Here is a 12,785-nt window from a genome sequence, read left to right on the forward strand (position 1 = left end):
ATCCAGGCACAGCAGAGTGCCACAACCAGGAAATCCCAACTCCAAGCCAATCACTGCTGCATCCAGGCACAGCAGAGTGCCACAACCAGGACATCCCCAGCTCCAAGTCAATCACTGCTGCATCCAGGCACAGCAGAGTGCCACAACCAGGACATCCCCAGCTCCAAGCCAATCACTGCTGCATCCAGGCACAGCAGGACCACAACCAGGACATCCCCAGCTCCAAGCCAATCACTGCTGCATCCAGGCACAGCAGGACCACAACCAGGACATCCCCAGCTCCAAGCCAATCACTGCTGCATCCAGGCACAGCAGAGTGCCATAACAAGGAAATCCCAACTCCAAGCCAATCACTGCTGCATCCAGGCACAGCAGGACCACAACCAGGACATCCCCAGCTCCAAGCCAATCACTGCTGCATCCAGGCACAGCAGGACCACAACCAGGACATCCCCAGCTCCAAGCCAATCACTGCTGCATCCAAGCACAGCAGAGTGCCATAACCAGGAAATCCCAACTCCAAGCCAATCACTGCTGCATCCAGGCACAGCAGGACCACAACCAGGACATCCCCAGCTCCAAGCCAATCACTGCTGCATCCAGGCACAGTAGGACCACAACCAGGACATCGCTAGCTCCAAGCCAATCACTGCTGCATCCAGGCACAGCAGAGTGCCACAACCAGGACATCCCCAGCTCCAAGCCAATCACTGCTGCATCCAGGCACAGCAGAGTGCCATAACCAGGAAATCCCAACTCCAAGCCAATCACTGCTGCATCCAGGCACAGCAGAGTGCCACAACCAGGACATCCCCAGCTCCAAGCCAATCACTGCTGCATCCAGGCACAGCAGGACCACAACCAGGACATGCCCAGCTCCAAGCCAATCACTGCTGCATCCAGGCACAGCAGAGTACCATAACAAGGAAATCCCAACTCCAAGCCAATCACTGCTGCATCCAGGCACAGCAGAGTGCCACAACCAGGACATCCCCAGCTCCAAGCCAATCACTGCTGCATCCAAGCACAGCAGAGTGCCATAACCAGGAAATCCCAACTCCAAGCCAATCACTGCTGCATCCAGGCACAGCAGGACCACAACCAGGACATCCCCAGCTCCAAGCCAATCACTGCTGCATCCAGGCACAGTAGGACCACAACCAGGACATCGCTAGCTCCAAGCCAATCACTGCTGCATCCAGGCACAGCAGAGTGCCACAACCAGGACATCCCCAGCTCCAAGCCAATCACTGCTGCATCCAGGCACAGCAGAGTGCCATAACCAGGAAATCCCAACTCCAAGCCAATCACTGCTGCATCCAGGCACAGCAGAGTGCCACAACCAGGACATCCCCAGCTCCAAGCCAATCACTGCTGCATCCAGGCACAGCAGGACCACAACCAGGACATGCCCAGCTCCAAGCCAATCACTGCTGCATCCAGGCACAGCAGAGTGCCATAACAAGGAAATCCCAACTCCAAGCCAATCACTGCTGCATCCAGGCACAGCAGAGTGCCACAACCAGGACATCCCCAGCTCCAAGCCAATCACTGCTGCATCCAGGCACAGCAGAGTGCCATAGCCAGGAAATCCCAACTCCAAGCCAATCACTGCTGCATCCAGGCACAGCAGAGTGCCACAACCAGGACATCCCCAGCTCCAAGCCAATCACTGCTGCATCCAGGCACTGCAGAGTGCCATAACCAGGAAATCCCAACTCCAAGCCAATCACTGCTGCATCCAGGCACAGCAGAGTGCCACAACCAGGACATCCCCAGCTCCAAGCCAATCACTGCTGCATCCAGGAACAGCAGAGTGCCATAACCAGGAAATCCCAACTCCAAGCCAATCACTGCTGCATCCAGGCACAGCAGAGTGCCATAACCAGGAAATCCCAACTCCAAGCCAATCACTGCTGCAGTACCACATGCCCAGCTCTAGACCATTCACATTCTGCTGCATCCAGACAATGCCACAACCAGTATATCCCAACTCCAAGCCAATCATAGTCTGCTGCATCCAGATGGTGCCACAACCTTGACATTCACAGCTCCAAGCCAATCACTGCTGTATCCAGGCACAGCAGAGTGCCATAACAAGGAAATCCCAACTCCAAGCCAATCACTGCTGCATCCAGGCACAGCAGGACCACAACCAGGACATCCCCAGCTCCAAGCCAATCACTGCTGCATCCAGGCACAGCAGGACCACAACCAGGACATCCCCAGCTCCAAACCAATCACAGTCTGCTGCATCCAGACACAGCAGAGCCACAACCAGGACATCCCAACTCCAAGCCAATCACCATCTGCTGCATCCAGACAGTGCCACAACCAGTATATCCCAACTTCAAGCAAATCACCATCTGCTGCATCCAGACAGTGCCACAACCAGTATATCCCAACTCCAAGCCAATCATCGTCTGCTGCATCCAGATGGTGCCACAACCAGGACATCCCCAGCTTCAAACCAATCACTACTACATCCAGTAACAGCAGTGCCACAACCAGGTAATCCCCAGCACCAAGCCAATCACTGCCAGCTGAATCCAGGCACAGCAGAGTGCCACAACCAGGACATTCCCAACTCCTAGCCCATCAATCACTGCTGCCTCCAGGCACACCAGTGCCACAACTAGGACATCCCCGCTCCAAGCCAATTACTGCTGCATCCAGGCACAGCATAGTGCTACAACCAGGGCATCCCAAACCCAAGCCAATCATCGTCTGTTGCATCCTGTCACAGCAGAGTACCACAACCAGGACATCCCAAACACCTAGCCCATCAATCACTGCTGCCTCCAGGCACAGCAGTGCCACAACCATGACATCCGCAGCTCCAAGCCAATCACTGCTGCATCCAGACACAGCAGAGTGCCACAACCAGGACATGCCCAGCTCCATGACAAACACTGCCTGTTGCATCCAGGCACAGCAGGGTACCACAACCATGATATCTGCCGCTCCAAGCCAATCACTGCTGCAGCCAGACAGCAGAGTGCTACAACCAGGACATCCCAACTTCAAGCCAATCACCGTCTGCTGCATCCAGACAGCAGAGTACCACAACCAGGACATCCGCAGCTCCAAGCCAATCACTGCGGCATCCAGGCACAGCAGAGTACCACAACCAGGACATCCCCAACTTCAAGCCAAATCACTGCTGCATCCAGGCACAGCAGAGTGCCACAGACATGACGTCCCCAAATTCAAGCCAATTACTGCTGCATCCAGGCACAGCAGAGTACCACAACCAGGACATCCCCAACTTCAAGCCAAATCACTGCTGCATCCAGGCACAGCAGAGTGCCACAGACATGACGTCCCCAAATTCAAGCCAATTACTGCTGCATCCAGGCACAGCATAGTGCTACAACCAGGACATCCCAAACCCAAGCCAATTATCGTCTGCTGCATCCAGGTACAGCAGGTAACAACCAGGAAATCCGCAACTCCAAGCCAATTACTGCGGCATCCAGGCACAGCAGAGTGTCACAACCAGCACATGCCCAGCTCCAGGCCAAACACTGCCTGTTGCATCCAGGTATAGCAAAGTGCCACAACCAGTACATCCCAACTCCAAGCCAAACCGTCTGCTGCATCCAGACAGCAGAGTACCACAACCAGGACATCTGCAGCTCCAAGCCAATTACTGCTGCATCCAGACACAGTAGAGTGCCACAACCAGGACATCCAAGTCCAAGCCAATTACTGCTGCAGCCAGGCAGAGTGCCACAACCATGACATCCTCAACTCGAGGCCAATCACTACCTGCTGAATCCAGGCACAGCAGAGTACCACAACCATGACATCCCAGGCTCCAAGTCAATCACTGCTGCATTCAGACACAGCAGAGTGCCACAACCAGGACATCCCAAACACCTAGCCCATCAATCACTGCTGCCTCCAGGCACAGCAGTGCCACAACCATGACATCCGCAGCTCCAAGCCAATCACTGCTGCATCCAGACACAGCAGAGTGCCACAACCAGGACATGCCCAGCTCCATGACAAACACTGCCTGTTGCATCCAGGCACAGCAGGGTACCACAACCATGATATCTGCCGCTCCAAGCCAATCACTGCTGCATCCAGGCACAGCAGAGTGCCACAACCAGCACATGCCCAGCTCCAGGCCAAACACTGCCTGTTGCATCCAGGTATAGCAAAGTGCCACAACCAGTACATCCCCAACTCCAAGCCAAACAGTCTGCTGCATCCAGACAGCAGAGTACCACAACCAGGACATCTGCAGCTCCAAGCCCATCAATCACTGCTGCATCCAGACACAGAGTGCCACAACCAGGACATCCAACTCCAAGCCAATTACTGCTGCATCCAGGCAGAGTGCCACAACCAGGACATCCTCAACTCCAGGCCAATCACTACATGCTGCATCCAGGCACAGCAGAGTGCCACAACCATGACACCCCCAACTCCAAACCAATCACTGCTGCATCCAGGCACAGCAGAGTACCAAAACCATGAAATCCCCAACTCCAAGCCAATTACTGCGGCTTCCAGGCACAGCAGAGTGCCACAACCAGCACATGCCCAGCTCCAGGCCAATCACTACCTGCTGAATCCAGGAACAGCAAAGTACCACAATCATGACATCCCCAACTCCAAGCCCATCACTGCTGCATCCAGGCACAGCAGTGCCACAACCAGGACACCCCCAACTCCAAGCCAATCACTGCCAGCTGCATCCAGGCACAGCAGAGTGCCGCAACCAGGACATCCCCAACTCCTAGCCCATCAATCCCTGCTGCATCCAGGCACAACAGAGTGCCACACCCAGTACATCCCAACTCCAAGCCAATTACTGCTGCATCCAGGCAGAGTGCCAGAACCAGGAGATCCTCAACTCCAGGCCAATCACTACCTGCTGCATCCAGGCACAGCAGAGTGCCACAACCATGACATCCCCAACTCCAAGCCCAACACTGCTGCATCCAGGCACAGCAGAGTACCACAACCATGACATCCCCAGCTCCAAGCCCATCACTGCTGCATCCAGGCACAGCAGAGTGCCACAACAAGGACATCCTCAACCCCTAGCCCATCCATCTCTGCTGCATCCAGGCACAGCAGAGTACCACAACCATGACATCCCCAGCTCCAAGCCCATCACTGCTGCATCCAGGCACAACAGAGTGCCACAACAAGGACATCCAACTCCAAGCCAATTACTGCTGCATCCAGGCAGAGTGCCACAACCAGGAGATCCTCAACTCTAGGCCAATCACTACATGCTGCATCCAGGCACAGTAGAGTGCCACAACCAGGACATCCTCAAGCCCTAGCCCATCCATCTCTGCTACATCCAGGCACAACACAGTGCCACAACCATGACACCCCCAACCAATCACTGCTGCATCCAGGCACAGCAGAGTACCACACCCAGTACATCCCAACTCCAAGCCAAACAGTCTGCTGCATCCAGACAGCAGAGTACCACAACCAGGACATCTGCAGCTCCAAGCCCATCGATCACTGCTGCATCCAGACAGAGTGCCACAACCAGGACATCCAACTCCAAGCCAATTACTGCTGCATCCAGGCAGAGTGCCACAACCAGGACATCCTCAACTCCAGGCCAATCACTACATGCTGCATCCAGGCACAGCAGAGTACCACAACCATGACATCCCCAGCTCCAAGCCAATCACTGCCAGCTGCATCCAGGCACAGTAGAGTGCCGCAACCAGGACATCGCCAACTCCTAGCCCATCAATCCCTGCTGCATCCAGGCACAACAGAGTGCCACAACAAGGACATCCAACTCCAAGCCAATTACTGCTGCATCCAGGCAGAGTGCCACAACCAGGACATCCTCAACTCCAGGCCAATCACTACATGCTGCATCCAGGCACAGCAGAGTGCCACAACCATGACACCCCCCCCCCCCCACTCCAAACCAATCACTGCTGCATCCAGGCACAGCAGAGTGCCACAACCATGACATCCAACTCCAAGCCAATTACTGCTGCATCCAGGCACAGCAGAGTGCCACAACCAGCACATCCCCATCTCCTAGCCCATCAATCGCTGCTGCCTCCAGATACAGCAGTGCCACAACTAGGACATCCCTGCTCCCTGCTAATTACTGCTGCATCCAGGAACGGCACAGTGCCACAACCAGGACATCCTCAACCCCTAGCCCATCAATCCCTGCTGCCTCCAGGCACAGCAGTGCCACAACCAGGATATCCCCAACTCCTAGCTCGGCAATCACCATCTGCTGCATCCAGGCACAGCAGAGTACCACAACCAGTACCTACCCTACTGCACAAATAGCACAGTGTGCCAAAAACCGCAGCAGCATCAACTTCCGGCGGAAGCAGGTCAGCTCTGTCCAGGCACAGCTAAAAGGGCACAACTTCAGCGTAAACTACGGTCTTTGATTCCAGGGCCTTGTCTTGCCACCCAGATAGTGCAAGTTGCACTTCACGCCCTGGCACAGAGAATCCGTCACCAGCCTGGCAGTCCCAACCCGAGGACTACAAGGATGAAGGACGTCACCGGCGCGGACTCCATCAAGGGGGGAGGGGGGGGGGGGAGCCTGTGCTTACTGGGGGAGTGACCGGGCTGAAACGGAATGGTCACCCCGGGCTGGCCACGTCAAAGAGCAGAGACTGTTCTGAAGCGGCACAGTTCATACAGGGTCTGCCCTGGCAGCGCCAATGGGGCGAGTTCATTGTGTGGCCGGTTAGATCTGCATCACCGATTAAACCCGCCCCAGCCTAGAAGATAACCAGGATGGACCCAGTGGGTGGGGTTAGGGCTGGTAGCGTCCCCACAGCCTGGTGAAGGACTGCCAGCGGTACCCACGAATATGCCAAGGAACTCAGGAGCTTGGCGCATGGTTAAGTGACGTCTGCTTCAACTTTCAACCAGGGAGTTCCGCAGATGCCACCCTGCGCTGCCCCTCCAATGTGCCACAGCTGCAGATATGGATTTTAAAATAGAACGATTAAACTGGGTTCTGTGTGGTGCAAAGGGGCAGAAAGTGGCACGTGAAACCTACATTTGGTTGCTTTATTTGGCACAAGCCCCACATGAAGCCAACCATGGAATGCGGTAGGATGTACAGGCACCGCACAGTACACGTTCAGATGCCCCCGGGGGAGGGGAAACACGCTTTCCAGTCCCCTCCCCTTCAGGGTGGTGGAGGAGGCAACACTGCCACAGATATGCTCACCCCCATGTCATCCTTTACAAACTAGCAAAGACTTCACACGACCTCCTTAAAGGGGTGTGCATTAACGGTGCAAGCCCCCTGGCCGGAAGCAGGTGGCAGCCCCCACTTACCTACAGAGGCACCACGCCCCACCCATCACCCACCAACTGGATGCGGTCAAACTACTCTTTTCAAGAGTGTGAACCTGTCCCCCGTGCGCTACTGCCCCCTCGCCTCCCATATGGACACTTGGTGCATGCTCAACACCCCTCTCTTCTATAGCTGCCCTAGCGCCCCCCCCCCCCGCCTTCGGAACCTGCTTTGATGCCCTCACCCCACAATCCTACCAGTCTGGTTACCCCCCTCCTCCTGGTTCTCCCTCACCCCTCCTGGTTCTTCCCTGACCCTTTTCTCCTCACCTATGGACCCCAGCTTGATGCCCTCACCCCACAATCCTCTCCACCCCCCTCCTCACCTATGGAGACCAGCTTAATGCTCTCAACACCACGCCCCCTCACCTGTGGAGACCAGCTTGATGCTCTCATCCCAACCCCCCACATCTATGGAGACCAGCTTAATGCTCTCAACACCCCCCCCCCCCCCACCAGTGGAGACAAGCTTGATGCACTCAACCCTACCCCCCCTTTTCTGGCTCTCCCCATCGCTCCCCCTCACCTATGGAGACCATCTTGATGCTCTCAACCCACCCTCCCCCTCCTCACCTATGGAGACCAGCTTGATGCACTCAACCCTACCCCCCCTTTTCTGGCTCTCCCCCATAGCTCCCCCACATCTATAGAGACCAGCTTAATGCTCTCAACACCCCCCCCCCCCCACACCTGTGGAGACAAGCTTGATGCACTCAACCGTACCCCCCCTTTTCTGACTCTCCCCATCGCTCCCCCTCACCTATGGAGACCATCTTGATGCTCTCAAGCCACCCTCCCCCTCCTCACCTATGGAGACCAGCTTGATGCTCTCGCGCTCCAGGAACTCGAGCGCCACGGACACGTTCTCCAGCTGCATCTGGCGGAAGGTGGGCCGCTGGTTGTATTTGCGGTACATCTTCTTCTGGCTCAGCACCTCGAGCAGCGCGATGAGCCGCAGGCCGTCGCTCAGGTCGGCCTGCAGGTTGGCGATGCGCTTCTGCACGCACTTCAGGTGCTCGTTGCACCAGCGGGTGAACGTGTTCTGCTGAATCTTCTTCCAGGGCGCGTCCTCCGCCAGGTCCTTCTCCGTGGCCGGCATCTCGCCGTCCTTGTCCGCTGCTGCACCCGCCGCTCCGCCCCCGCCGCCCGACTGCGCCGCCAAACGCCCCGCGCCGCTCATTTTATGCTCTCGGTGTCCGCCCTGGGGAGGAGGAAGAGGACGAGGAGGAGGGCCGACTCCGGGCTTTAAAGGCGAAGGCACCTAGGAGGAGAGAAGAGAAGAGAAGAGGGGTCAGGAGGACTGTCGGCACCAGCAGCTTCGGTGCGAGGCGCAGCGACGATGCGGGACTCACGCTCACTCACACAATCACTTCCATACACTGCCTCACATTCACACTGACACACACACACTGCCTCACGTTCACTCATACACTGAAACACACACACTGCCTCACGTTCACTCATACACTGAAACACACACACTGCCTCACGTTCACTCATACACTGAAACACACACACTGCCTCACATTCACTCATACACTGAAACACACACTGCCTCACATTCACTCATACACTGAAACACACACTGCCTTACGTTCACTCATACACTGAAACACACACACTGCCTCACGTTCACTCATACACTGAAACACACACTGCCTCACGTTCACTCATACACTGAAACACACACACTGCCTCACATTCACTCATACACGGACTGTGACGCAGTGCCTCACACTCACTCATACACTGCCTCACAGACGCACACAAAGTACATACACCCCCACCCCATAGCTGCGGGGGCTGACTAACTTTAAGACAGAGTCAAATAGAAGGAGAGAAGAGGGTGGTCACGGGGTCTGCAGGGCAGAAACGCGGCACACATAACGGAGAACTACACATTTCAAGGACAATACGCTACACACACAAGCACTGCTCCACTCAAGGGCGAGGCTTGACTCTAAAGTTTTGGGAGAGGCACCTCGGGATATTCAGTAGATGTGGAGTTAAAGGGTCTGAAGGGCGTCTTCAAATAGAAACACGGACATGGCCTGCCGCCACCAGTGTGCTAAAACATCACACTGGCAACTGAAAGCATGCCGCATAACTTTATACACACAGAGGGGACGGCTCCGAGGGCGGGGTCTGCCTTAAAGGGAAACAGGACCTGCAGAACAGTGCCAGAACTGTGTCTGCGCCCAGAGGCGCCAAAGAGTACACATGTGAGTGGCAGGGGGCTGTGGCATATGTGGTAAAGGCAGACACGTGTAATACAACATTCACAAGCCGGACAAACCGAAGGAAGCAGCTTCAGGTGACACAGCAGAGAGAAGTCACTCTGCAGACACACAGGTGGCCTCACACACGGCTCTCAGGCACCAGCACACAGGAAGGAAAAGTCAGTTTTTAGACACACAGGTGGCATCACACATGGCTCTCAGGCACCAGCACACAGGAAGAAGAAGTCACTCTGCAGACACACAGGTGGCCTCACACACGACTCGCAGGCACCAGCACACAGCAGAGTGAAGTCAGTCTGCAGACACACAGGTAGTCTCACACACGTCTCTCAGGCCCCAGCACACAGCAGAGAGAAGTCAATCTGCAGACCCACAACGTACAAGACGCCAGTGGAGGAACACACTGAGATGCAGGGCTTATTAATGTAGGCGACAAAAAATGCAAATAGGGTGCAAGGTACTGTACAAAATCTTCGGACGGAGAAAACATATTTCTATCCTTCGAGAGCTCTCTTAAAATATAACTGCTTTTTTGAATCATGCTTGGTGTACCATGAATTTACACAACTAATGAAGCAAAACATATTTAAGCAAAATATGCCAGGGTTTTATTCTGATGCAGACACACGTCCTTCAAGAGTCTATTAATAGTGCCTGGGCAAGGGTTTCACTTCATCAGTAACAGGTGAACACCTGAACATATGCAGGACCAGCAACTGGAAAGGGACCGGGTAGGATGAGCTAATTCTCTGCCACTGTGCCGTACCAGATGCAGCAAGTTTGGTTAAGTGACCTTTAATCCCTTTGAGTTAAAATAATGTATTATTATTGAGCTGTATAGAACTTGCCAGTGGTAAGTGGAATATGATGCAACCGTGGTAAATCCGTATTTACACACAAGGCGCCGCTGCAGCACAGTCACTTTTTACAGCGGTCCCATGTGTACCTTTTGTCAGCATACACACAGGTGCAAACACTAAACAAACCAGGAACTCTGGACTGCACACACAGGGATGGATTTGGGTCTGAATCCAAGAAAGCGGGAGGGCTGAACATTGGCCTGCCTTCGGATATCACCAAATGGCGTATCACACACAGCTTCCCACACCATCCTGGATCACAGACGACTATAGTGAAAGCTAAACAGGCTCATGACTGCTTCGATGCACAAACAGGCAGACACAATGAGTGTATCTGCACGTGCGGTGAAGGCTGAGTCTGGCTCAATTAAAGGAACCAGCTCCAATAAGAAAGCAGAACAGGAGACTTACTTATAACACTACATGCCACACCACGCCCAACCAGCAACTGACACAGACCATTCCCAACACTCTGAGGCAATGGACGCAGCATCTAACACCATGCCCGACCCCCAAGAGACACAGACCATTCCCAACACTCTGAGGCAATGGACGCAGCATCTCACACCATGCCCGACCCCCAAGAGACACAGACCATTCCCAACACTCTGAGCCAATGGACACAGCATGCCGCTCCATGCCCAACCCCCAAGAGACACAGACCATTCCCAACACTCTGAGGCAATGGACGCAGCATCTCACACCATGCCCGACCCCCAAGAGACACAGACCATTCCCAACACTCTGAGGCAATGGACGCAGCATCTCACACCATGCCAGACCCCCAAGAGACACAGACCATTCCTAACACTCTGAGGCAATGGACGCAGCATCTCACACCATGCCCGACCCCAAGAGACACAGACCATTACCAACACTCTGAGCCAATGGAAACAGCATGCCGCTCCATGCCCAACCCCCAAGAGACACAGACCATTCCCAACACTCTTAGGCAATGGGCGCAGCATCTCACACCATGCCCGACTCCCAACAGACACAGACTGTTCCCAACACTCCGAGGCAATGGACGCAGCATCTCACACCATGCCAGACCCCCAACAGACACAGACCATTCCCAACACTCTGAGGCAATGGACGCAGCATCTCACACCATGCCCGACTCCCAACAGACACAGACCATTCCCAACACTCTGAGGCAATGGACGCAGCATCTCACACCACGCCCAACCAGCAACAGACACAGACCATTCCCAACACTCTGAGGCAATGGACGCAGCATCTCACACCATGCCTGACCCCCAAGAGACACAGACCATTCCCAACACTCTGAGGCAATGGACACAGCATCTCACACCACGCCCAACCAGCAACAGACACAGACCATTCCCAACACTCTGAGGCAATGGACGCAGCATCTCACACCATGCCCGACCCCCAAGAGACACAGACCATTCCCAACACTCTGAGGCAATGGACACAGCATGCCGCTCCATGCCCGACCCCCAAGAGACACAGACCATTCCCAACACTCTGAGGCAATGGGCGCAGCATCTCACACCATGCCCGACCCCCAAGAGACACAGACCATTCCCAACACTCTGAGGCAATGGGCGCAGCATCTCACACCATGCCCGACTCCCAACAGACACAGACCATTCCCAACACTCTGAGGCAATGGACGCAGCATCTCACACCACGCCCAACCAGCAACAGACACAGACCATTCCCAACACTCTGAGGCAATGGACGAAGCATCTAACACCATGCCAGACCCCCAAGAGACACAGACCATTCCCAACACTCTGAGGCAATGGATGCAGCATCTGACACCATGCCAGACCCCCAAGAGACACAGACCATTCCCAACACTCTGAGGCAATGGACGCAGCATCTCACACCATGCCCGACCCCCAAGAGACACAGACCATTCCCAACACTCTGAGGCAATGGACGCAGCATCTCACACCATGCCAGACCCCCAAGAGACACAGACCATTCCCAACACTCTGAGGCAATGGACGCAGCATCTCACACCATGCCCGACCCCAAGAGACACAGACCATTACCAACACTCTGAGCCAATGGAAACAGCATGCCGCTCCATGCCCAACCCCCAAGAGACACAGACCATTCCCAACACTCTGAGGCAATGGGCGCAGCATCTCACACCATGCCCGACTCCCAACAGACACAGACCATTCCCAACACTCTGAGGCAATGGACGCAGCATCTCACACCATGCCCGACCCCCAAGAGACACAGACCATTCCCAACACTCTGAGGCAATGGACGCAGCATCTCACACCATGCCAGACCCCCAAGAGACACAGACCATTCCCAACACTCTGAGGCAATGGACGCAGCATCTCACACCATGCCCGACCCCCAAGAG

At 55.1% G+C, this 12,785-nt stretch overlaps 1 protein-coding gene across 4 annotated transcripts in view; it reads right to left on the reverse strand.

The window, feature by feature from the left end:
- The window catches only part of FLNA (filamin A), a 353,926-nt gene that overhangs the window by 170,216 nt on the left and 170,925 nt on the right, over nt 1-12,785 (reverse strand). For all 4 annotated transcript variants that reach the window (XM_085629725.1, XM_085629727.1, XM_085629724.1 and 1 more), the window contains exon 2: nt 8,140-8,593. In XM_085629725.1, the coding sequence (XP_085485851.1) occupies nt 8,140-8,512 (373 nt within the window). In that variant the 5' untranslated portion in view covers nt 8,513-8,593. The remainder of the gene's footprint in view (nt 1-8,139; nt 8,594-12,785) is intronic.

This window comes from Triturus cristatus, chromosome 10, assembly GCF_964204655.1.
Source record: "Triturus cristatus chromosome 10, aTriCri1.1, whole genome shotgun sequence".
Taxonomy (NCBI): domain Eukaryota; kingdom Metazoa; phylum Chordata; class Amphibia; order Caudata; family Salamandridae; genus Triturus; species Triturus cristatus.